Here is a 21,977-nt window from a genome sequence, read left to right as displayed (position 1 = left end):
TGGGATAATGAAGAATACTCTGGACTTTGGAATCTCCTTTGCTGTTAGACCAATCTTTCTAAAATCCACGTGATCTTTTATGTTGAACTTTATCTCCTAAGGGGAGAAACAAACATAACAAAGATGCCCTAAAGTGTTGTTTTAGTCTAAAAAACTACTAAAATACAGTATCATGTGGCTTTGTATTTGATACAGTATGAATGAAATAATACATTTTTCAGTTCAAGGTAAACCAGCAATAAGCATGCTGAAAACACAGAATTTTGCTTGCCAGGCCTCAAGCTGGCAGTATAGAGAGCATATTTTTATAAGCATATTTTTCTGCAGAGATTCAGAAAATCTGATTATAAAACTATTTATACCGTGGCTTCCTAAATGATTTTTCATTAGTCATTTTTCAAAATAGAATCTTGTCTTAAAATATAGGTTGTCTCAGTTAGGCAATGGAAAAATCCAGAATAAATAAATTATATCACCACTGAAACATATGAAGATCTAGAATATTCTATCTGGTTTTGGTCTTCCAATTACAAGAAAATGATTGACATACTGGAGCAATTCTAGCAGAGAGCCACCATGGAGATCAGGTTCTGGAACATATCATGGATGAAAAGGGACTGAGAGATATGGTTCAGCCTTAGGAAGAGAAGAGTAAGGGCAGATCTTATTGCTATCTCCAAATACCTAACCAAGATTGTAGAGAAGAAGACACACTTTTCTTGGAAGTGCACAGTGGTAGAGGCAATGAAAATATGTTGGAACACGGAAAATTCCTACTCAACACACGATTTTTAAATTTATTTTTTTAACCATAAAAGTGGTTAAATATTGGACCAGCTTGCACAGAGCAGTTGCAGAATTTCCATTCTTGGGGATTTTTAAAACTCAGCTGGATATGGCCCTGAGCAACCAGCTTTAGTTGGAGGTTGGCCAAGATGGCCTCTGGAAGCCCCTTCTCACCTGCATGATTCTACGATTGACTGCTCTGCTCCAAAATATAATTTAGGTAATCACAAAATCTCACATTTGCTTTAGTTGCTTCTCCTGTGTCCACTATCTTGTGTGACTTTTTTCTCAATTTGTTCTCACCATATAGTTCCATGGCCTTGGAAACCACAATCTGACTTTCTTACAATGGCTTTCCTTTTGCAAGCAGGCATAAATCTAGCATTGAAGGAAACAAGGTTAAGCTTCTCCTTTCTAAAGCTGGGTAACTCAGTCTTCAACTGTCACCAAATCATCTATTTATGGGTTTGCTTTCACAGACCCTTTCCTCTTTAGTCTGATTCTACTCATAGTTTACAAAGAGGACAACTGCATAACTTTAGCAAGGAGACACGGGCCCAAAAAGGAACCAGCTATAAAAGACTGCACAAGTTTGATGTGCACAGCTTAAAATATCTGCAAAGAAACAAAACTTGTCATTTAAAAAAAAGAAACCTGGAATGTGTCACTGATTATGCTTTTCCAAAATAGAGACTCCTTCTAAAATATATCAGTTATGGTTCAAAATTTTAGTAATGACTAAGACACTTGCATATGAGCACCCAAAACCCCAATCAACAGATTGAGTGAGTACACCATATATACAGGTGAAAAATCTCTTCCTTTACAAACGTAAGCGATGGTTCCAAAGCTCAAATCTTGGCCTTAGAGTTCAAGACCTGCTACAGAGAGAGCCTGAGAAATTTGAAATCTGCTTAGGTCTCTTATCCCCCTTTTTCTATGTTTTTCAGGCTATTTGGATCTGTGATATAGATGTAGACCTGCCTTTACAACAAAGTAAACAGATATATTTCAGCTTGTTTTTTTTTTTTTTTTACCAAGGGGCTCTTGTTCTGACATATCTAAATAAGATGCCAACAAGACCATAAATGACAACTGGAAGTAAATAAACAGTCTTGCTTGGCTTTTTCCAATTTAAATAGAGTCTGGTGCTTCAATTGTCACCTAAAAATTAAGGTTTGTAGACTATCAAAAGTATGTCTAAAGGCAGGTGTGTCCAGAGGCCAAAGGAGGACATTTATGCAGGTTCACAGCCAATGAATATCATAGTGGTGGGTTTGAGAGCACACACTTTAGTTTAGGACACTACAGTAATGAAATTCTAGGATTCTCTTACCCTTTTTTCAATCTAACACATTGACTGGATGCTCTAGTTTCACAGAGCTGACGTTTCAGTTCCCATTAGACATCCTCCTGAGGGACAGCAGGGGGGCAGCACCAATCTCTGCTCTCTGGTGACCTGTGACAGGATCCGAGGAAATGGCATGGAGCTGTGTTAGGGGAGGTTTAGGCTGGATATTAGGCAAAGGTTCTTCCCCCAGAGGGTGGTTGGGCACTGGAACAGGTTCCCCAGGGATGTGGTCACAGCCCCAAGCCTGCCAGAGCTCAAGGAGCATTTGGACAACACTCTCAGGCACATGGTGGGATTCTTGGGGTGTCCTGTGCAGGGCCAGGAGTTGGACTTGATGATCCCTGGGGGTCCCTTCCAACTCAGGATTTTGTGTGAGTCTGTGATCTGGCAGGATGCTCTCTATGTTCCATCACAAATTCGATCCTAGGGCCCTCAGTCCCAGTGGAACAGCTGGGTGAAATGGCCATAAAAAGTATGCAAATACAGAAGTAGAGAAATACGAGATTGTCAGCAAGCAGTGCTCTGCAATTTTTAAATGTATACATATATATATATGTAAGCATATATATATACACATATAGAGTATAGTTAGTTTTAAATCTTTGGAATAAACTCAATTTTTGTTCTCTCTCTTTCTGATTTTTGTTTCTTTCTTTCACTCTCTCTCAAGCTCTTATCGTGAATATTACATCACTGTCCCTAAAAGATGGTTAGATTTTGGTCCATATTTCATGCCATATGGGCCAGAGATCATATTTCCCCCCGTCCCCAAAGTGTTCAGTTGACAGTCACAGTGTTTTATGAAAACTGTGAGGAAAACCAGCATCTTTTGAGTAAATTCAATCTCTCACTGGAACCAGAGGTTGCAAAATGCTGAGAATTCAAGTGCCAAGGATCCCGGTGACAGCTCTTAAACATCTATTCAGTTTCTTGTTTGCTCTTTTTTCCCCTAAGAGTATAGTTTTACCTCCCAAAACATAAATTAAGGGAAATATTTAACAGTCAATGAGTCAAAACAGTCAAAGGGCAGTTGGCTAATACAGTATAAAAGAGCAGCAACCATTTGTGGACCACGTGCCATTTCATTTCATTTCTAGACACCTTGTAGGGATGGTCCAAGAATATACAAAATATACAACTTAATGACCACCTGCCTGATTGCATAGGCCATTTTTATGGTCCTAAATGCAGTCTTTGGAGTCAGGGCCAGTGTCAAATAGTTTCAAATACAATTTATGGCAAAGCATTTTTTTGTGTTTCTTTTTCCTTTGTAATGAAGACTTTAATCCACTCTGAGCCAACGAAATCAAATTATCAATAGGACGGAAGGGTGAGCATGAGACCTCCACTTCTCCTTGATGGTTCACACAGTAGGCCAAAATGGACCTCTAGGTTAGTAATACTTTAGACCAATCATTTGGAAAAGCCTCACTGCTGTATGTAAAATCCCTTCCTTCCTTCACTGTTCACATGGTTACATTTTTTCATATAGGAGAGGGCTACAGCATCAACTTGATGAATGGAGAAGGAGGACTTTGATAATTTCTTTAAAAGACTAATGCTGAATGAAGCCATAGTACTTGGAAGAGGTTCTCAATTTCCCACTCAAAGAGTGGAGCAGGATTTTTGGCTTGGGTTTTTTTGTGTGTATAAGATGCTCAACAAACATTAGCTTTAAATTAAAACATTCTGCAGGTGCTCTTTACACAAACAAAAGTCTAATGTTTTAAATTGGTTAATAGAAGAACAGCAAGAAAAAGCAACAAAATTCACCACTAAATCACCGTGGGTTGTGGCTAACATGCTCATATGATGTGGAAGGAATCCTGTAGTCATGCCTGTGTGGCCAGTCCCAGACTGATATCCAGGTGAAGACAAGGAGTTCTGAAGATCACTTGTTTGTGGAGAAAAGAGAAAAAAATGTTTAAGCTTCCAAACAAGCTTTTAAAGTTTTTTGTTCAAAAAATAAACAAGAAGTCCTAGCTATGGCAATAAGGTGAGGCTTACAGAGATATTAGGTGCTGTTTTTTAGGGGTTTATCCCTTGGCTACTTAGCCATCATGGCAGCAGCTTCCAGAGTCCCTAGTGCATATGTTGTGCAATAGCCAAAACAAAAATTAAAATAAAAACAACCAACAAAAATATAATCCTCCATGAAGTCTACATAAACTCAGGCCAAGAAGAGGATATTTGTGTCACAAGTGTCACTCCACAGTCTACTGCCATTAAGGCCACCGGTATTGACTTAAAAGGATCTCAGTAGCTCAGTTCTAGGAAGAAGAACCAAAACCAAGACAGGTCAAAGTGTCTGTGAGAAGTCTGATGCACTGAACATTAAGAATTCTCAGACAAAGAACAAAAAAACCAAGAGGTTAATTTTGGCTACCAAACTGGGATTTGGTTTTCTAGGTCATTGTTTTCCCCCCATCTATTTAAAAAGAAAGTTAGTGCTACAAATATGCAACTTCAAGACGACATATTCTTCTACTGAGTTGCACTGAGAAGCAAGTTAGATAAGCCCCTCCTACTGCCGTCCACGTGCAGGGAAGCCTCCTGTGTTTTCTTTGATTTCCGTTGGCAAAAACAGGAAACAAATCCAAGAGGGATGAAGTACTGTAAGTAATTGTTCGTTTCCACTGACTTCACCACTACACCATTTCCTCGCCTGCATCTTCTCCCATCCAGCTGGGGCAAGGCATAAAAGAACCGATGTACGTATTGAAGTATAACTGGGTGCAAGACAGTGTGAGCATGTGGCCCCTGTACAGAGGATTACACGGGATCAGGTTCTCTTCTCCTGTAAGGTAGCACGTTGTAACTTGAGTTCCACTTTCATCTCACAACACTTAGCCCAGATGACACTCATGCCAAGCTGACTGATATTTAGATGTGTCTCTTCATGTGGAGGGCAAGGTGATCCGATCTGGAAAAACACCTGCAACATAAAGCAATCAGGAAATGAAATAAATATAGGATTTCGGAAAACAAGATTTATGCTCCTTCCTTGTTATGTGCAAGAGAAAATATACATCCAAGTTTAGAGACATTCCTTGGGTTATCCATGGATCAGCACCAAACTGTGCGACCGACCTCTGTGACCACAGAGGGCCAACTATCTTGTCTCTTTGGCAGCTAAAGAGATTACTTTTCTCCATTCTCCATTCCTATCTGTCCCTCTTCTTTCCTCAAGTCAAACATCAGGGAAGAGTCCTCATCTATGCACCTATATTATAAAATCAAATATTTAGTGTGTGTGTTTGCATATAAAAAAATTAAGTAAAACAAATCAGTTTTATTCAAGTACTCAGCAACATCATTTAAAAAAACTCCACCTTTCTCAAGTACCTGCAACAAGCACCGAAGTATGATGCTAGTTTTGAAAGCTGAATTCTCATTTCTACCTACAAATAGGAAGGAAAGCTGGTTCAGAGTTTGGAGGCTGACAATCCATCAGGCTATTTATCTCTCTCTTTCTCTCTGCTGGGAATGTGGATGCTAATATGTGGATGCTGATGAGGGCTATCTCCCTGAAGGATGTTGACAGAAGATAAAGTATTATGCCTAAATCGTAAGAATGAGAATTGAGAGACAGAGAAGTCAAGGAAATAGTAAATCACACAAGAAGTGTGGTAAAACCAGAGAAAAAAAACAAGCCAGAACTTGAGCTTCCAACTTCCATTCTTTATCCACAAAGCCATTTTTTTATCACCTCATAAGAAAACATAATGTTTTGACATTCTGAACATGTAGTTGGATCCTGATGACATGGACTTAGAGCAGCAACTCCAGAGAACTAGTTGAGTTTTGGGGCTGGTCTAAACATGCAGTTAATAGAGAATAAGTTACAGCATGAACTTGAAATGAAGCATCTCTCCTTTATTAATTCCCTTGCTAAAGGCTTATGACCGCCTTCTTCTGAAGTTACTTAATCCACTTGTGAATAAAACACATTTACTTCAGGAGAAGAGCAACCCCACAAAGAGTTAATCAGAAATTCGTATTCTAGAACAGCTACCTTGTAGTAGGCAAGCTGCTGGGCACTCACAGCAGTAGGAACAGTAGCCCAAATTCAGGCACTTCACAGAACCAAGATGCTGTCACGGTGATCAGGGGAATAAGTTCTCAGGAGCACAAGGGCTTTTCTTACTTGTCATTCAATATATGCCTTATTCTATCAAGACTGCCAGTAAGCAAAAGTTCTTTTTTGAGCTTTGGGACTGAAAGCACCAATCCATTTCACACCCACCACCACAGTGTCATTTACGATACGTATGGCACGAGAGAGCAAACTGCGGGACAAGCAGGCAGTGGTTCTGGCTGCCTACCCCACAGCCCGAAAATGGAGCCTGTCTGTCACAGTGGCAGGACTCAAGACACTTTCAGAAATTAAACTTCTTCTGGGTAACTCAAGTTGAGCACTAAAAAACAGGAGCTGTCCAAGTTCCCTGCAAATCTTGGCTTGTCTCCTTTCCACCCTAAGCCACAAGACAATGGCTTATTTTTTAAAAAGCATCACATAAATATCACATAAACCCCCACATGCCTATGGCTTTTGAGTAAACTGGTTTTGTAGGCTCCAAGGGCACCATGAAAAGCTACTTCCAGAACAGCCTTGCCTGACATGTCTTTTCACTTCCCCACAGATTTAGAGTATAAAATACCCACCAAGAATGGACAGAGAATATCCAAAAGCCTTATTGTGGGCATTGGGATAGCTCATATACGGGCATATAGTTATTTCAAAATAAGTTGTAGTTGAGTATTTTGAATTTTTCAGAAAGAAGAAAGTAAAAGAACAAATTGAACTACTCAGGAAAAAAGCCACTACCAAAAGATAAAAAAAGAACACTCAGTCTAAAGGTAAATACCCAGAGGATAAACACCCTAAGAAAGGCTGAGAAAGAGAAGAACTATAAAAATGAAGATAATTCAAATAGTTAGGAGGTGGTTTTTGTCCTGCTGGAAGTATTCCCCTGCACATGTAATCTATCTGCTTCTACATGCAGAGACGAGTAATCAAGAGGTGCATTTCTAAGACAAAGAAACATTTCAACATGGCAACTTCCACAAGAAAAATCATATACTCATCTTCTACAAATGAGCATAGCTCTTCTCATGTCAGCTCTTCTCTACTTGCCGCTTCCAAGGGGGTTAATACCTTCAATATGGCAAAAACTAGAGACTTCTAAATAGGATGGAGGCTGCATTCTTCAAAGGTCCTACATGAACCTCAGCAAGACAGACATGAATCTGACACTGGACACTGGGTTTTCAACACAGCAGGCTCCACATAGCCAGCATTTTCCAGCCCTGGGGTGCCAAAATGCACCCTTGGACCATCATCTCTCTCACCAGTCTAAACTGAGAAAGCAGTATGCTCTGGCTACAAGGGCTGCCAAAACAAAACAACAGCTTGAGTGGCTGCCAAAAGGCATGCACCAGCTGGCACTTCAGTCTAGGACTAGTCATAAGACCACCACCCAAGCAGCATGGCTTTCCCTCTCCAATTGCCTCTATTACAGGTGCAACACAGGAAAGTGTACGCTGAGTCACACCACAGCGAGAGCTGTTAAAAATATAGATTCAATACATCGTTTCACATCAGTAACCACCATATTAGCATCCAGTATATTTTTCAGTCCTATAATATTTTATAGCTAATAAAATGATACCATAGTTACTAGTTTATAGCTAATAAAATGGTACAATACTAATTCTTCACATTCTCCCGCTGACTAATTTGGTTAGTTCTATCTCTTGGTAAAGCTGGTGGATGTGGACATTTATTTTCAGCAGTAAAACAGTCCCTACAAATTTTTTTCAGCTAAATCACACTGTCAAAAAGCCTATTGATTAGTGGGCACATTTTTTCTTTCCTTCTGGGACTAAAGGAAGCAGCACAAGAGGTTCCACAGGACAAGCTGTCAAGGGAAACTCCTCTCTTCAAAAATTAAGAAACAGGAGCTTGCCGGTCTCTAGTCCTGCCCATGAGACAAGACCTTGCTCTGTACCTCTGGCTCTACACCACTTTCAGTTCCAGACCAGCTCTGCACATCGTACGTGGGGACATCACAGTCTCTTCCATCATCCCTTCCTGAGTCCAGCTCTCCCTAGAAAGGCCAGCTTACACTAGAATAAGGCATCCTAATTATAAAATTCATACAGTGATGTGTGACACATAAATTCCCCACGCACAAACATGATTCCTTCCTTTCTCTTTCTGTTCTATCTCCTTAGCAACACAATACTGCTTGGCACTGAGGCCTCTGAAGGAGAAAGAGAGAAGGTAAATGCAATGAGAAGAGAATATATTGCTCAGCCATCTTTCTTCCCAGCTGTGGATTTTCCACTTTGAGACGTGTTCATTCGAGCTAAGTGTGCTCTTAGCTTGCTGTCAAGAAGGAAAGCACATGCACACGCGCAAGCAGAGAGGAACATACACCCCAACAGTCTGGCACTAAGCTGCTATCTCCCAAACACATATTTATGTAGAACAACAGAGTGTCACTACCCTGTCAAACTCTTCCCCTTGAAGTGGTGAGGGCTTGCACTGTGTGAGGAACAATCCTAGCTTGTGTTTCTGAAGAGCAAAACTCCTGGGGAATGCTAATGACCAGAATAACCCTGGGGTTTGGAAGGCACTAAGGACTTGTACACTGCTTTCCATTCCACTTTAGCTGACTCTCCTTTCTCCCCTACTGCCATCAAGCCACACAGCACTTGCAGCACACACGATGTTAGTCAAACCAGTGGTAGTTTGCCAGCTAGAACTAACCATGTGATCTGTGGGTTGCATGGTGTTGTGTTAGGGCTGGAACAGCAGGAGAAGAGAATTACATCTTATCTCTTTTGTTATAAAACTGACCTGTACATAGAGGACTTTCATCCCCCTTTGAGATCGGCCAGAAGGTCAGAGAGACAAGAACATCTGAAATCAGCCTTGGAAGGGAACTGCAGCCAGATTGTGCGAACAACATCCTCCTTTGCTATTTGAATCACCCCCTTCATGCTCTGATTGCCAAGATACAGCCTTCAACTCTGAACAACAACAGGCACAGGTTTTGTGCTGCATCTCTGTTGTTAAAAGCATTCAAACAGGCTTCTTACAATGTAACAGGCCGGCATGTCTGAGGGAGTGGCCACATCTCCTGTCAATAATGGTGTGCGCAATAAAGGGTAGCAGTTCAAACACAGAGAAACTGTTCCCCAGATGGAACCCTGGCTAAGGAAGAAGCATCTTTAACACTGAAAGTCTGCCCAAATAGCTAAAGCCAGTTTTAGGCTCATGTTTCAGTGCTTGCTTGAGGTGACACCTGCAATAGGTGGTCGTAGAGAGATCTGGGAATGAGAAAATACAGAAAAATAGTAGTATGGCAGAGTGGAGCAAAAGAAGAACAGGAACTGCCACTCTACAAGCTTGCATCAACTAACTGGGAGAGTAAGGACAAATCTGTCTCCTATCATCACACACAGATGGTATGGGCATGCAGTTTAACAGAGCACAATCCCCAGCACTCTTAACTTTATTAATAGTACTTTTCCTTCATCTACAGATTCAGCAGAAGAGCAGAAAATGCATTAGATGATTACAGGAATATATCTTTTGACTGCAGTGACTGAGTTTGCTGCCAAAGAGAAAAGCTAGATGGGAAGGGATAATACGTGGAGGGAGAATAATGAACACTTAACAGAGGGCTGAAAGAGATCGAAGAGTTGAAAATACTGACTGTATTTCTTTAGATCTCTGCTAGAACTATTGTTTGTCCTGACACAGAAACCCTGGCGCTTTGTGTGGACATGTGTGTGTGTATTTGTGGGGCCACGATGCTTAGTTTCTTCTTTAGAGGAATGAAAAGAGAAAGGCAATGCCTTACATTTAAAACACAGAACATAACTGTTTTTCACAGAGGTGCTTAAACAAAAGCAGAACTGCAGAGGTCCCTACTTGGCTTATCCTGTCCCTCATTCTGAGCAAACAAAAGATAATCCAGGGATAAAACAAAAGATAATCCTAGAGGAAGCCCTCCGTGGGGGAAGGGGGACGGGAAGAGGGGAGACAAGGGCAGAAGAGCACTTAAGGAGATGAAGCTCTTGGAAAGGCAGGATGTGAAAATGATCAAATTTCCTTCCCATAAAAGGATGGGGTCTCTTGTTTATGTCCCACACATCCTCTCTCCACGCATATTCTCTGTTGGTCTGGTGTACCCAGAGGCTTCCTAGAGCCTTTATTGTATTACAAAACATTTCCTTATCACAGCCGAGAACCTTAGTGCTGCATTAAAAAGATGGGTAATTTTCTTAAGCCTCTTTAAAAAATATATATAAATAGGATTAGCTGGATAACATGTTCAGATGCAAGCACATTATTTGATTACTCAATAGTGGATCCAGGTTTCACCCAGGGCACTGCCAATCTTCAGCTGGGGGGGTTCGAGGGGGAGAAGTACTCATTGTTCGATCCTGTCAGTGCTGTCAAGAGTCATTACAGGGCTAATTGCTTTTGCTCCACCCTGATTTCTTATCACTTGGGATCGGGGGTGCGGAGAAGGGTGTTCTTTCAGTTTTGTTTCTAAATTCGAAGAACCCAGCTTTCAAAAGCACTCAGCACCAAGCAAGGATGACCAGATTTTTCAGACGAGCTGAGCTTTCACTGAAGCACTAAAAAACTGTAAAAAGGAATTGGCAGTGAGCGGCCCTAACGGTGGCTCTCACTGGGAGCTGCTGGGTGCTCAGCTCACACCTCATTTCTGAGTGCCCAGAGGAGGACCGTTGCATGACAGGCTCTTCAGGAACTTTGGCTCTGGCACCTGTCAGGATTTTAAATCTGGGCCCACACAGAATGAAGGTGCAGAGCATTTCCCACTTCAAATGGATGTCAAGGGTGAGATTTAAAACTGTAGGAAAAGATTCACTAATTAGCAGAAATGTGCAGGGATTTGATCTTACACAAAACAACCCCACGAACTTGAACTCCAAGATGTGTCGAAATCACTTTTGTGCTTTTCAAAGTGGTGCCCTTTGTCATCTTTTATTGACTCTCCCCTGCTACATCCTGAGGGTTGAAACAGGTTGGACTCCATGGTAAGGAAGACAGTGATCATACAGAAATTAAGTGCTTTTTTCCTACAGGTTTCCTATAAATTTGGGGCACTTGTGGCACAAGAGCCACACACACTCCCCATGCCTCCTGCCATACACCCATGTTTCTGTGAGGCCCATCAGTTTTGTGAGGTCCACCCTGCCAAAATGTGGGCAGCCAGCAGTGGATGCTCAGGTTAGTCCTGGAAGCAAAGCAAATAGAGGGAGCTCTACCTTTGTGAGGGTACCAGGCTCATGGGACCAGAAGACAGAAAGCTTTGGAGATGCTCTATTGAGAGGTGCGTCACTGAAATGGTCTAAGGCCCTTTGGATGTCCTTTCTGCTTTGAAGGTATTACTAGGAGCTGCCCTATGGACTGAATCCTGTGCCCACAACAGACACCAGCAGGATTCAGTCAGACCTACACCTGGTCCCACATTTTTCTCTGTGCTGTGGGATGGAAACAGCTTAGACTGCTTAGGAAGTATTCCCCATCTGCCAGCCTGCCTGGCCACCGAGGCAGAGAAGACAGGGGAAAAGTGGAGGGCCTCTCCTTGGTTCAGGGATCGAGGCAGTGGGACAGAAGAACAGAAGGGGCCTCTCTCTGCTGGGAGCCAGGTCTCTTGTCTTGGGGAGCTGGCAACTCCATACCAGTCACAAAACTCCCCGTTTCTTGAACACCATATTAGGAGGCTGCATTACCTGTCACAATGGTTGCATTTAAAGGGCTTTGCACCCGTGTGCTTTCTGTAATGCCTTGTGAGCTCGTCGCTCCGTGCAAAACGCCACTCGCACCCTTCCCACGAGCACTTGTAAGGCTTCTCACCTGCAGAGGGGAGGAGAGAACAGTCAGCGTGGCAGCAGAATTACTGAGCACTCAATTTGCAAGCTCTGTGTTCTCCCACCTTGCCTCTGACCCGTTCAAGCAGGTTAGCCCATCACACAATTCGTGGCCAGTGTGGGATGGAAACAACTTAGGGCTGATGATGTTTTCTACTGAGGACAGTTCCAGTCCAAATTTTATCACTGCTAAAATTCTCACACAATCTTATTTCCCATTTCCAACAAAACCAGGCAATTACCATTCAAAGAAACCCTGAGAATGTCCCCAAATGTCTACGCAGCTGTGTGGCTGAAGCTTGATTCTCAAACAGCTTTTCAGTTTTCTCTACCCTTGCCAGATGAATTACTGTGGTACTTGAGTGACTGTACTAACATCTGAACATTCTGCAGATGTGTACCACTCCAGAGTGACAACCACTACTGCATTGCATGCTTTACTTTGGCTCTATTTACCCCCTGCATATTCCCCCCAAGCATTTGTGCCTGCTGCCCTCAAGGACTGCACCTTCTTTAGTTGCTTCTGACTCACTAGCTCTTCCTTGGTTCAAGAAATTATGGGTCAGGCAGCAAATCTGAGAGGTTACATTTTTCCCTCTTTAAAAAATCAGCTAGTCCTTCAGGCTTTTTGCACAACACCTTTAGCAGCTGTTTCTGCCAAAATATTAATGGTGCCATGGAAGGAAGTGGAACAGTGCAGTTGTAAGACAGGAGAGATTCTAGTCTGATGGTAGGATTTGGACTCAGTGATGCTTGTAGATCCCTATCAACTCAGGAACTCCATGATTCTGTGTTCACGTCTACCAATCTTCTAATGCAAATCAGTCTCTGCGAATCAAAGTCTGCCATGGTGTAACATCTGTGGAGTCTTAACACCTTCTGATGAAGAATTCCAAGGTCTCATGACTCCCTTTTTCTTATTCAGTGCACATCCATTGGTGTGCATTCAAATTTAATATCTTCCCCCCTAGGACAAATGCTCCAGTGCATCTCTTCCTATATAAACTCCACGTCACTCTTCCCTATGCAGTCAGGACCGTATGGATGCATTAGGAGAGAGCTGAGATAAAATGCAAACAAGAAATCACTTTCACTACTGAGCTTCTAAGCTAGGAATTATAAACAGAGAAGGGATTATTACTTAATTATTTGCTCTTAAAATTGCTAAGAAAGTGATCTTTAAAAACCCACCACGGACCACACTGAGGTTGCAGTCTGCATGACCCCCTAGGCCAGTCATACGAAACAATCACTTGACCACAGCAGACAGTGCAGAGACACAGATTTCTATATTTAGTGTGTCTATTCAGCAAGAAAAGGAGTGAGATCTGATTATTGCGAGACCTATGTATTTCATGGTGACAAATTGGAGAAGCCAAAAGAGCAAGAAAAGTGACAAGGGCAAGAGAATTGCATCAAAATACATGCAAAAATGCTGTTTTCTCATGGGTGAATTTCTGCAGACTTCTTTTGCACAGGCAGCTTTGCTGCCCAGTGGTCATCCACCCCAGAGAGAACAGCAGAGTGGGCTGAGACCTTAATTGCAATTGAGCTATTTTACTGGTCTCTGAGAAGCTTCTTAGGCTCAGTAGTTCAATTGGGGTGAAACACTGAAGAGAGGGTAGCAGCTGGCAAGACTACACCAAAATATCCATTTGTCCCACAGTCCCTGAATGCAGAAAGGCCAGCCTGGATGTCTCTGTTGTGTGTCACAGTCGCCCATGGGAAAATGCCCAACAGGACAATGGACTGAGCCAACAACAACACCATCCCACTTAGAATGTGCCTGCCTGGTCATCTCTGCAGACTCGCCTCTTGTTCTTTTATTCTTTGAATAGGGTTTCTTCGGGAAAATAAAAAGCAAGAAACTTCTTGTTAGTGAGCCAAGTGCTGGTGTCTTATTTCTGGGCTGGCTACTCAATTGTAACTCAAACACTGTCACCAGTGCTGGTCCCAAACCCTACAGCTGCAGTTGCAGCACTGTCCCCGCTAGCCCTTGACACCCTACCTGGCATCCTGCATCTGCTCTCCTCTTCTCAGAGAAGAGGGGTTTCCCCAGCCCTGGTTCTTTGCCTGTGATGGCACACCGGTTTTGTCTGAACAGTTCATGCATTATTTTTAAAAGCTGTCAGTAAATAAGTCTCAATGATAATTCAGCTTCCTTGGTTCTCTGACGCTCTCTAGTGCCTACACTGCAGTGGAGACAGCAAGGCAGACAAAGTGCCTTGCAGCACATTTGCTACACATGCTGCAAAGCAAATGCAGAAGATGACTGCTCAGCCAAACCTGGCAGGTACAGCGAGTCTGAAGGATACAGTCACCTACAGAGCACAAGGGTGAAGGAAAAACATCCCAGGCTTTCTGTGAAATTATTACGCTATGGGGACTGAGGTGGAGTTTGGCTTGTTAACATTTGTCAGGAGCTTTGAAAATGTACAGTGCTATACATAGGTTATGAGAGACAGAAATGCCAGGCACTATTACTGGTAAACCCACAGGATGCCACATATCTCTGTTACTTGCTGCAGGGGCTCCTCTCTCAAGTGTTCCAGCTCTGGCCTTGCTGAGCTGAGTTTTGTTTTCAGATGCTTTTCTTCTGTAACCCAAGCCCTGTTCTGCAAAATGTCAGGCAGTACTTCTTTGTGCTCCTTACAGCCTGCTGGCATACTGTGCTCTGAGTGGCACAAGATAAATACAAAGGAGCACAGTGACCTTTAAAGCCATGTCAGACAGCTCTTTGACCCAGAGAACTCAAAGAGGTTAGACTTCCTGCCCTCCTGCAGCTACTCAAAAGCATGTGAGGGAAGGGAGAGAGAGACCTGCCTATCTCTGCACGTGAAGACTAAGAACAAACCGCTCCTTTAATGGCTGCTTTCACCTTACACGATGATGAAATGGAAGTCTATCTTGCCAAAGTGCACATATGTAGATGGCAATGAAGAGGGAATGAAGGAGGGTCCTCCTGACTCACTATTGGCAATAGGAGGGAGAAAAATGGGAAGGATCCTTTCCATGTGCTAGGCTGTTGTTGCAGAGCATTAGTGAGAATAAAAGAATAGATGGTGAATTCCCCTCTGCTGAAGGCAATGGCAAAACTCCCACTCAATTCTACAGGACCAGGATCTCACCCTTCTTAAGAAATTAATTATGAGCTTCAAAATCCAATTAAAAATAGCAACATCACAGAGCTGTGCCACACTGACTTTTTTCTAATTCCTCAAATTAATAACCACACTTAAAACTCATGCTGCAAGGCACTCCCAGAAAGGAGGCTGTACTCCTTAAGTCACCTTTATTCAACACAAAGATCTGTGCAGTCCTTAAACAAATACATAAATCCACATTTATATAAAAGCATTCAATGGAGGAGCCAATGCTCATCCAAAAAGAAGCTGATACCTGGGTATGCAGCTGTTAAGTACTCGGCTCTTTCAGTTCAGAACATGCTCCACACAGTGGGGCCGGTTCAGATTTCACACATCCACAAACGCACCTGGGAAGGGCAGGCAGCCAGCAATGCAGACATATGTTCAAGAAGTGAATTACGCAATTTTCCAAGATGAGCACTAGTGTTAAAACAATGAGCCATTGCTTATGGAAAATCTAGGACTGACCCAGAACAGTGGCTATCAGCTTTTTCCAGTTTTTCTCCTGGGAGATGGAGATGCTACCTAGTGATTTCAAGCTTCCTGGCCACATTCTAGTTTAATGTGCATCAGAGAGCAGCGCAGCGCAGTGAAGGTGAGCTGAAGAGTGAAGCAGTGGGCACGCAGGATACAACATCCACACCATGTGCGTTTGAAAGGTGTTATTTCTGTCTAGCCACAGCCTGGTCCTGTGGCCTGTCCGTAGATGAAGTGTACCATGTGTGCATTTGCAAAGCACCTCCTGGGACACACCATCCAAAACCACATCTATGCTTTGGCCAGGTTGAACCAAAGCAATGAATGGGGGCAATCAAAGACTCATCTCAAAAGAGGTCACTTGATCACCAGGGAACACACACACAAGACGCATCCTGAGTTGCATGGTGAGGATCCTCGAGGAGCAGCCTGTGCACGCCTGCTAGAGCAGAGAGCAGTGTGCTGAAACCTACTAGTCTAAGAAGGGCCAGTGGTACCAAAAAACCACCAAAAAAGCCAGTGGTACAGAAACACTATTAGCCCTTCAGATATACTGTAGGGTCTCAGTCCATCACGACGCATACTCCTGCAAAACAGCCTCTCTTCACTGTGGCTGTGTTCTGTGGTCCATAGCCTATTTAATCTTTTCATGTTCCTGGAGCACATTTTATGCCCTGAGACTGGGATGCTTCGGGAGTAGGCTCTCTATTCCACTTCTGTTTATGGCACCTCCCACAACCTAGTTCTTCTAAAAGTACCCCTAAAGCACACTTCAGTACAGTCAGGCCCTCCATCCAGACAAAGACCTTCGAAAATTTATGGGAAACATGCAATAGTGAAGCTGGAAGTATCTGTCATAACAAAAAATCCATTAGACTTTGGCAGCCCTAAAATCAGGTCACTATTCCTTTTGTGACTAAGATAAATGCAAGACTAAATATTAGGCATCTAGTTACAAAAATAATAAAAAAGAAAAGATTGGTACAGCTTTCTCTTGAAAGCCAAAAATTTATCATTTTAAAGTATGAAAAAGCCAAGCACACAATCCCACTTACACTACTGTGGTAAACACATGTTAGGTTTCCAGATGGAGCTGGCCTGATTCTGTGATCACCACCACATTCGCCCTTGGGACTTCTCCCTCCATTTTCCAGCCTCAGGCAGTCTTGGTGAGCTTCATCTCATACAACTTTAGATATTGAAATTGCCACCTATGGTTCTTCTTCAAGTTAATGGAGAGGCAAAGGCATGTGTGGACTCTGACGTATCAGTCAGACTGGAATGGGAGGTGAACTTCTCTCCTTTGATGGTGCAGAGGGCTAGGAAAGCAGTTCAGCTGCAGGCACCTGTCTCTTTGCTCTCCAGGCATAAACCAGTGAACATCAGGTTTCTCTCCAACACATACTTAGCTTGTAAACCCTGTAATTTGCAATAAATATTTCCTCACAAAAGACAGCAATGGGAATGTTGTCTCTTCTCAACATCCAGAGACCCCCTGTCCTTGCCACCTACATCCCGCAGACACCCTCTAGGTCCCAGGGGTATTTCTTTGGTATAAGGAGTAAGGCAGCATTTGCTACAGACACCTCACAGGGGCTGTTTCAACACAGGCATTAGCTGAAACATTAGGTTACAGGATGGAGAGGGAGGTACATAACCAAGATCAGCTGAGGACATATCACAAAACTACAGCACACAATGAGCATATTATACTTCTCATATTTGCATTATTTATTGCCAGCCCCAAGGGTTAAAAAGTCACGAGTCTACTCTTCCACAGAAATAATGAGATTTTAAAGAAGAAAACAATAATATTTAGAGATTATTTGCCTTCTGCTTTCTAGATAACCTAGGGCCATGATTTTAAACTTCTCTTTGCAGCCCTGCAGGCTAGAAGATTTATTATGAAATACAGGGAAGAAGTTTGCTCTCTATTCCCTGAATTTCAACAGCAAGGACTTTAAGAAGAAAATTCTCTAGATTTTGAGATATGAATGATCACAGAGTTCCAATGCTGTGGGGTGAAATCCTGGCTCCACCCAAGTAATTGGAAAAATGTCTATTAAGGCTCAAGTTTCACCCTGTATCTTCGCAGAATTAAAAGTAAACAAAGATATGATTATACATCCATACCTATTTCTTTATCCCTCCTCTGCACCCCACCTTAAACACCACACCACAAACATATGTTGATAACAGGCACTTAGTAAAACCATCAGGTAGCTTAAGCCTGGAGTCCTGCAGTGAACCTCAGAGGAGAATCATAGTAAAAATCCTTGCTGATACTTCTTCATGCTGAAATTTGGTAGTGTCATGGGACTGTTTTTGTCAGTATGACAAATTTAGTTGAAAATGCTTAAAGAAACTGAGGGGAAAACCCCACATTCTGTCTGTATGCACATTTTGAAGGCCATTCAAATAAGCCATTTGTTGCACTATGTTTGAAAAGCTCCTTAATATGATGTTACATAGCTACACAAAGCTAGCACGCTAAAGTGTGTTTAAGAAAACAACAGAAAAAAATCAGCATGAGTTCTAATCGACTGTGAATTGTTTACATATGGTTTCAGGATCTAAAAAAAAGTCATCTGAAAGAAACACAGATATTTCCTTCCTTTTTAAAATCTGTGATTTAAAGACTATTTAAAATGAAACTAGCTCTAAAAGTCTCAATGTCTAAAAATACGTATTGAAAGACAGCTTCAGCTACACCTGTTTCAAAACTGGCATTCCTGAAGAACCAGACAAACTGCAAAACTATAACTGAAAAAAATAATTAAATGCAAGATTTCTTGCCTAGGTTTTTCCTTTAAGGAAGCTCTAGGGCCTGAGCTGTGAGAAGAAATGAGTGAAGAATCAAGTAGTGCCACTGGCTTTGTTTTGTTAAGAGAGTGTTTTCATAACTTTCCTTGCTACCCTTCCTGAGAAATCCTTTCAGGATCTGCTGTTTCTGGGCTGGTGAGTGGGACCATGCTGCTGCAGCGAGCAGCAGTGTCACTGCAAGATGATCCACGGCACCCTTCAGAGGCAATGCCCACGGCAACGTTGCCAGTGCAGACAGAAGTCATTCAGAAATGCCAGAAGCTGGTGTGGTTTCAGGAGAAACAGCCCCTCAGATCGCCTTACAGAGAAATGCCAGGCAGGCATTCCTATTTGCCTTGCAGTTTATTACGAAAGTCTGCCTCAGCACAACGGGATGCCTAATGTGGAACATCACATTAACAATATTTTATATTTATGTAGCACTCTTCATCTCCAAGAGTCCCTGAGAGCTTTACAAGCTACATACATGGCATACCAATGAAGCCAAGCCATAATTCTTCTAATTAGCTGAACATCAGCACACAGCACATGGCACAACGAAAATGTTACTGGTCACTCCTCTCTTCCTGTGTGAAGAGCTACACGTTATTTAATTGAAACATGTCGCAGAAGGACTTCTGAAAAATGAATATAAGTAGACAGGTCTCTTTAACACCAGTGCCTGTCCTCCCTCATTACATACACACTCTTTGGCAAATATGAGACAGAAAAGGAGTTGCCCCAGACCTGCTGCTTGTTGAATATCTCAACTTCCACACCAGATTCAGCACGTTACCATCACACGGCTCAGGCAACTGCTCTGAAAAAAAGGTAGTGAGCAGCTGCAGTTCAGCACACAACAACATCACCCTCTTTTTAAGATTAATAAGTTCATTTCTTTAGCAAAAAGGAAGAGCAGGCTATTTAATACACACATCCTCTGGAGATCAATGCTAACATCTAAGCGTATGTGCGTGCAACCCATCAACCACTAAAACTAATTACAAAAATCAATTTCAGATACTTTTCCGAGCCTTTCATTCCTCAATATACTCCTAATTGATTTTTGTTGGAGAATAGGAAGCCTAATTATTATTTTTATTATAAAAAGAAATGCTGGAGGTGGGGGTGGGGGGACACGGGACAATGGTCAGTGCTTCACTGGCTCACCAATGTTTTCTGCCCAAAAAAAGAGAAAAAATAAAAATAATTTTAAAAAGGCATTTTATTCACAGTTTTGCCACCTGCTGGAAAGATGGAAAAGCCTTTGAAAGGGTGACAAAGCACAAGAGAAAAGCTAGCAGAAGACAGTATGGGGCAGAAGAGGAATGCGACAGGATTGTGAAACACACAATGTGAGAAGGTTGTACCTATTTTTAGATGGGCAGAAATGATCAAGTGTAAAAGCAGTACATTTCCATGAATGATGTACAGCTCCTTTGATCCTAAAAGGTCAGCAGTGCCCATACAGAGAGACGGTTCTGATCATATCTATATTAGAGATGGGGGAAAAGAGGTTAAGAAGCAAACCCAATGTCCAATCAGTCTTTCTACAAACTTCAAAGCTCTGGATTAGTCCCTAAGGGCCTTGCCAAAGCTTGTCTAGGGAGCCAGCAGTAGCCTTTAGCATGTAGCCATTCAGGACACAAAAAGAAACCAATTTTTGCAGCATTATGTCTTACACACACAGAAGCACCTAGCACACATCCACAAAACCCACTTGCCTAGCTGAACAGCAGAAAAAAGCAAAGTACGTAGCACATCCAAAGAAATGGAAATGGTCCATATTCTACTCAAGATGATGCATTTAATAAATGCCCATTGCCATCCATGCTGAGCCCTAAGGGTGGGGAGGAATGCCATGCTTTATCTCCCTGAGTCTATGCAAGACTCCCATCAAGAGTGATAAATTTGATCCCCATTCAAATCCCTTCTCTGCAGCTCCTCTCCAGAGGAAGCTCCTGGATGGTGGGGAGCAGGGCTGGGGGACAGATGCCGGCGCCAGCCCAAGCACACAACTCACACTTCTACCCCATTAATTGCCTGCACATCCTCCCCCAGCTGGGCCCTGGGGACAGCAGCAGAGCGACAGGCCCAGGCGGGCAGCCGGCAGCAACATCGGCAGCAAAACTATCCAATTAAGGCTCCAGAATGAGTGGGGGGTGGGGGCAGGAAAATGAGAAAAAAAAAAAAGGGGGAAAGAAAAAGAAAATAAAAAATAAGGATGGAGTTGCTTGGCAACAGGAGGGCAGCAGCAGCTGTGCAGCAGGTCGGTCTGGTACCCAGGCGGGCTGGCCCATTAGCACCCTGCATCTCATGCATTTCGTGCCGGGGTCTCCTAGTAACAGCCTGTGCACGCCAGGCTGTTGCGCACCTCCCCTCCTCTCCTCCTGTTTCTCCCCATCATGCGAGGCATCGCTGTTTGCCCTAATTACACGTTCTCTGCTGCTTCAAGCTGCCATTACTTCAGTCCCCAGAGAAGCGGCAAGAACTTTAAAAAAAAATGTCCTCTAATAAAGGCTTCCAGTTTCAGATTCTGTGGAGCTCTGTGAGCTCAAAGATGCAAGGTAGCAGCGGCAGAAGGAACACATGAAAAAGGAAAAAGATTCAGCAGTTCAGTGGGTCAGATTTTTCCAGGACCCTGAGACATGTTTTTTCCCTTTGTTTTTTTGTAAGGTATCTTAGAGGGTGGACAGTGAGACAGCCCTTTAAGGAACATGGCGCATATTTACATCATCTGGAGCAGTGTATCAAAGACATTCCCATTTTAGGTCAATCATTTCCGAGAAATTCCAAACTATATATAAAGGCAAATAGGCCAGGAAAAATAGGAGACATGTATGGCCTAGAAATGATGAAAAAAATAAAGAGGAACAGATTCCCTCTTTAAAGATGCTAACAGTTAAAATGGTTTTGCTCCATATTTTTGCTGAAGAATGTGGGTTTTCTCATTCAAACTATTGCAGTGCTGATGTTTTTCAGCATTTACCATCTTCTCCCTTTTGCCACTAAAAAAATCAGAGAAAGAGACCACAAAAAAGATGCAGACCGGCAGAGACAGTACAGGAATAAAACACAAGAGGAAAAGAGCATAAATTCCTTTCTCTTTCCCAGTTTTGTCAACAACAAAAATGGAAAAAGAACTGGGATTTCAATCATTCAGATACTGGACTTGATTTGGCGGTGGATGCAAAAGGGAAATAGTGTGCTTGGGCTTAAAGAATGCACTAGCAAGTTCTCCTAGTGAAGGCTGCCCTGATGTCGAGGCAGAGCTACCTACATGGTGGTAGGTATGTAATGTTTGAAGGAGATCCCATCCTTCCTGGTGCTTTCTCCCTGTCCTTGGGCAGAGGTGGCAGGCTGTACTCGGCAGCGCAGGAGCTCCTTGTTGCTTCACACCGAGCAGGGCTCCGTAAAAAAGTCTTGGCAACACTGCTGGGCAACTCTTGGTGAACGAAGCAGACTAGTCTCAAGAGCACAAGGCAGTCAGTAAAGAT

General features: G+C 42.7%; 1 protein-coding gene across 1 annotated transcript in view; it reads right to left on the bottom strand.

Annotated features, from left to right (window-relative positions):
* Positions 1–1,802: 1,802 nt before the first annotated feature.
* Positions 1,803–21,977, bottom strand: part of KLF7 (KLF transcription factor 7) — a 62,202-nt gene continuing 42,027 nt past the window's right edge. Inside the window, exons 3-4 of the mRNA XM_050339892.1 lie at positions 11,918–12,041; positions 1,803–5,072 (exon numbers count right to left, since the gene is read on the bottom strand). Coding sequence (XP_050195849.1) covers positions 5,021–5,072; positions 11,918–12,041 — 176 coding nt within the window. The 3' untranslated portion in view covers positions 1,803–5,020. The remainder of the gene's footprint in view (positions 5,073–11,917; positions 12,042–21,977) is intronic.

Source organism: Myiozetetes cayanensis, unplaced genomic scaffold (assembly GCF_022539395.1).
Source record: "Myiozetetes cayanensis isolate MyiCay16 unplaced genomic scaffold, myiCay2020 scf9, whole genome shotgun sequence".
NCBI lineage: Eukaryota > Metazoa > Chordata > Aves > Passeriformes > Tyrannidae > Myiozetetes > Myiozetetes cayanensis.
This window is presented reverse-complemented; position numbering and strand designations above follow the sequence as displayed.